The 4,917-nt window shown below is 40.1% G+C and overlaps 1 protein-coding gene across 1 annotated transcript; it reads right to left on the bottom strand.

Annotated features, from left to right (window-relative positions):
• Positions 1–2,123: 2,123 nt before the first annotated feature.
• LOC116379269 (WD repeat-containing protein 62-like) lies at positions 2,124–4,862 on the bottom strand. Its single transcript, XM_031841209.1, has 5 exons — positions 4,710–4,862; positions 4,494–4,619; positions 4,134–4,204; positions 3,743–3,864; positions 2,124–3,193 (listed from the first exon to the last, which is right to left on the bottom strand). The coding sequence occupies exons 1-5, from the start codon at positions 4,822–4,824 to the stop codon at positions 3,088–3,090; spliced, it is 540 nt and encodes a 179-aa protein (XP_031697069.1). The 5' UTR covers positions 4,825–4,862; the 3' UTR covers positions 2,124–3,087.
• Between the last annotated feature and the right edge of the window lie 55 nt (positions 4,863–4,917).

Raw genomic sequence — 4,917 nt, 5'->3', positions numbered from 1 at the left:
CTGTGGGATACTCTAAAGGCTGTCCTAAGAGGGACAATCATAGCAATGTCCTCATATAAGAAGAAAACAAGGAATACAATGATTGAGGAGTTGTACAACAAACTGAAGGAATTAGAAAAAAAACACAAATTGAGTTTAGCGCAAGATACATTAGTGGAAACTAGAAGAATTAAGAATGAGATTAACAATTTCACTACACAAGAAATCAAGAGAAACTTAAGGTTTTTGAAACAGAGACACTATGAAAGTGGATCCAAATCAATGAAAATACCAGCATGGAGATTGAAAAAGAAGATGGCAGAGAACACAATTCACAGAATTAGGGATCCAAGAACAAAAGTGATAAAAAAAAATCAACTAAGTGAAATTCAGGAAGCTTTTGAAGTGTTTTACAAAAATCTATACTCTAAAGTTCCAGGGGGAGATGTAACCCACATTGATAGCTATCTAAATGCTCTGAAGTTGCCCACTTTAAATGAAGACCAAAATAAAAGAATGACGGCAGATATATCGGAAGATGAACTAAGATCTGCAATTAGTAGGTTAAAATTAAGCAAGTCTCCAGGATGGGATGGTTATACGGCAGAGTGGTATAAGGACTATAAACGAGCTGACCCGGTGATACGTCCCACACTGAACTGGGCTTTAAAACAGGCGCAAACGCCACCCAGCTGGAAAGAAGCAATAATCTCAGCTATTCCCAAAGAAGACACGGATAAAATGGAATGTGGATCATTTAGACCAATATCGGTTCTAAATATCGATTATAGATTATTCACTTCCATCATGGCAAGACCATTAGAGGAGTTTTTACCCATGCAGATACATAATGATCAGACAGGGTTTATACAACAGCGCCAAACACAAGATAGTATACGAAGGACACTACACATTATGGATCATATACAAAAGAATAAGATCGAAGCAATGGTGATAAGCGTAGATGCTGAAAAGGCGTTTGACTCTGTTAACTGGACTTTTCTTTATAGAGTGCTGCACAGATTTGGTCTACAAGACACAATTATCAAAACTATTCAGGCATTATACGACAATCCCGCCGCCAGGATTAAAATCAATGGATATTTATTAAACAATTTCAATCTAGAAAGAGGTACAAGACAGGGCTGTGCGTGGTCACCACTACTCTTCGCATTATATTTGGAGCCGCTAGCTCAATACATCAGACAAAATGAAGATATTAGAGGAATTACTATTAAAGGGACGGAACACAAATTGTCCTGCTACGCAGATGACATTTTGGTCTACCTGGGGCAACCAACATACTCTTTACCTAAACTGATGCAGTCATTTGAACAGTATGGCAAACTATCAGGGTACAAGATTAACGTGGGCAAAACCCAGTTACTCTCATAGAACCATAGCCCACCAAGAGAAACTGAACATAACTACCCCTTTGCATGGCAAACAACATCCTTCAAATATCTGGGCATCAATATCACAAAAGATCTTACAAAACTTGCAGACTATAACTATGATCCACTAATAAGAAACATGAAGGAAGACATAGCGAGATGGAACACAACTCCTTTCCAAAGTTTCACGGCAAGGATTGAATCCATTAAAATGAATATACTGCCCAGACTACTGTCTCTATTTCAAACTCTACCAATAGAGATTAACCAAAACCAATTTAATGAATGGGACAAGATGTTATCTAGATATGTTTGGACAGGTAAAAGACCCAGGGTCCGTCTCAAAACCTTACAACCACCTAAAGAACAGGGGGGATGGGGCCTACCTTCTCTTAGAGATTACTATCTAGCAGCACAGATGAGAGCGGTGATAGGCTGGTGCAACCCATCGTATAAGGCTCAATGGAAAAACGTTGAAGAGAAAATAACTTCCACCCCCATACAGGCAATCCTACTGATAACAATCTACAAAGTCACATAAACACTACTGATACATGGCTGAAGTACGGAAAACCATTATAAGAGAACACAAACTAGAGGGAGATATGGTAACACTTAAATGGTGTGCATATGATTCTGACTTCACACCAAATAAATGTGATGCTAGATTTAGGGATGGGACAGCGACAGGAATAACAGCCATATGCAACATAATGAAAGGAGGCACACTGCCAAGTTTTGAAACTGTTAAAGAGAAACACTCACTAGAGAAACAGGACTTCTATCGATACTTGCAGATGCGACATTATGTGAATACGAAGACGAGAAACATGACTAAGAGTACACACCTGATAGAACTGTTTAGAAAAGCTTATAACTCAGATATAGGCAGTAAAATCATCTCATGTATATATAAATGTCTGTTGAACTTTAAAACACATTCAACCTCCTATATTAAAACTAAATGGGAGCAGGAGGGAGGAATAACTATATCTGAGGAAGGATGGACAGTAACTCAATGGAAGTGGACCAGCTCGCAGACATGGAGAGAGTTTGGTTGGAAAAATGTGATCAGGTATTTTATTACACCCTCTCAGAAAGGCCACTATGACAGTAACCCTCCTGTTTGCTGGAGAGGATGTGGAAACCATCACCATATGTTCTGGGATTGCCCTGTTATCACGGACTATTGGAGAGGGACACACTCTGCCCTACAAAACATTTTTGAAGGTGAAATACCTCTAGAAAGTAAGACCATATATCTTGGATATTTACCTAAAACACTGTCAAAAAGAGACAAATATTTAATAAATGTACTTCTGGTGGCCAGCAAAAAGACTATCACCAGGAAATGGTCGTCACAAGAGAGTCCCGCTCTGAACACATGGATGACATTACAATGGACATTTACAAAATGGAGAAGATAACAGCATCTGTCAACTACAAACTGGAACAATTTTTGTCGTATTGGGAAAAATGGGTTACATACGTGGCACCCCATAGACCTGATTTTATTTTCATAAATCAATGAATGTACCATAGATAATAGATCACTCCCTAGGTATAGTTCTTTTTTTTATCTGTTATTTCCTTGTTCTATATGTGTTATAACACAAATGAGCATCATCTGAAAATCTTCACATGCAATGTACATTGTCTGAAAGACATTTGTAAATGCCTAATTGATGCCTAATATCAACAAAGAAAAAGAAAATCACTGCGTCAGCTGACAGCAGGTCCTCACCTTCAGCAGAGCTCCTTCATCACTGCTCGAGCCCTTCACACACTTCTTCAGCTTCCCAGTTTCCACGTTGTAAACCCTGAGACAGAAACTCACCAAGTCAGCTCCAGTGTTCTTTACTGATCGTTATGAATCCTTCTCCTCCTCTTCTCTCTCTCTCTCATCGTTATAAACCCTTCTCTTCTTCTTCTCTCTCATATCGTTATAAATCCTCCTCTTCTTCTACTCTCTCTCATTGTTATAAATCCTTCTCTTCTTCTACTCTCTCTCATCGTTATAAACCCTTCTCTTCTTCTCTCTCATCGTTATAAATCCTTCTCTTCTTCTTCTCTCTCATATCGTTATAAATCCTTCTCTTCTTCTTCTCTCTCATATCGTTATAAATCCTTCTCTTCTTCTACTCTCTCATCGTTATAAATCCTTTTCTTCTTCTCTCTCATCGTTATAAATCCTTCTCTTCTTCTACTCTCTCTCTCATCGTTATAAATCCTTCTCTTCTTCTACTCTCTCTCTCTCATCGTTATAAATCCTTCTCTTCTTCTACTCTCTCTCTCATCGTTATAAATCCTTTTCTTCTACTCTCTCTCTCTCATCGTTATAAATCCTTCTCTTCTTCTACTCTTCTCACCTGACGTTTCTGTCCTGACAGGCGACGGAGACGTGAGTCCTCGATGAGTCCAGGTCCATGTCGTACAGAGTCGTCTTCTCCACCACGTGGTGACTCCTGGAGAACCAGGGACCCTCCACCGTCTGGACCGCGTCAGACATGACATCACACAAAACATACGTGACATCACACAATTCAGAGTATTTTAGTTTTTACCTAAATAAAAAAATAAAAAAATAAAAAAATAAAAAAGCAGCTCATTAAATAAAACAGTAACCCAAGACACTGGTAGTATTGAAGTATTTCAGGCAGTAGTGGATGTATTTATGGGATGATTGAAGTACTTCTGGTAGTATTGGGTGTATTTCTACCGTTCTTATACATCTCTTTACATATCAGAGTGGGTTCAGACCTGTTCAGCTGACTGGAAGTAGAGACTTTTGTCGGCTCCACAGCTGATCATCCGAACCTCTGGACTCTCACCTGAACACAGGAAACATGAAGAGTTATCAGATGAGACGGTCGTGTTTTTATCTGGTGATACAAAGTAATACCAGCTGGGAAATACTGATAACTTGTGTACTTTAAAGCATCTTCAACAGACGTGTAAACAGTGTTTTATAACGTGAACACAAAGTAATAATAGGATATGTATCGCTCTGCATAATGAGGCCTTGTACTTGTGTTTCTACATGGTGGCATTAGTACTTTTACTGCAGTAGAAGCTTCCTGAACGATGGACATGAACACAGAGTGTGAGTGTCTATGTCACCAGAGAACTTGACAGCGGTGATGGAGGCCGAGTGGTCGTTCAGAGTCTGTTGCAGACTGTAGTTCTTCTCCAGGTTGAAGATGTGGATCAGTCGATCTCTGCTGGCCGAGGCCAACAGATTCATACCTGAAACAACGACATCAGTCAGGTGTCACACCGACGTGGACCCAAACCTCCACCTCCTCCTGGTGGTGACCTTTGACCTGAGCTCTTCACCTGTGGACGTGGGGGAGAACTCCAGACACAACACCTCCGAGTCGTGAGCCTCGATCTTCACCAGCTGGTCCAGGAAGTCCAGACCGAAGATACTGAACACAGAAAAACGTCTCATTTAATGTCTGTGAGGAGCAGGTCTCTCTCTCTCTCTCTCTCTCTCTCACACACACACACACACACACACACACACACACACACACACACACAC

Source organism: Anarrhichthys ocellatus, unplaced genomic scaffold (genome assembly GCF_004355925.1).
Source record: "Anarrhichthys ocellatus isolate YVR2014 unplaced genomic scaffold, GSC_Weel_1.0 scaffold4015, whole genome shotgun sequence".
Lineage (NCBI taxonomy): Eukaryota > Metazoa > Chordata > Actinopteri > Perciformes > Anarhichadidae > Anarrhichthys > Anarrhichthys ocellatus.
Note: the sequence above shows the minus strand (reverse complement) of the source record. Positions and strands in the feature narration are given on the sequence as shown.

Bases quoted from the DNA above. Each gene is read 5' to 3' on its own strand.
- LOC116379269 (XM_031841209.1), bottom strand. From the start codon at position 4,824: ATGAGACGTTTTTCTGTGTTCAGTATCTTCGGTCTGGACTTCCTGGAC. The intron at 3,865-4,133 runs GTCTGAACCCAC...GACGCGGTCCAG, and splicing joins ACTTCCAGTCAGCTGAACAG to ACGGTGGAGGGTCCCTGGTT. The intron at 3,194-3,742 runs GTGAGAAGAGTA...TTTCTGTCTCAG, and splicing joins TGTCAGGACAGAAACGTCAG to GGTTTACAACGTGGAAACTG.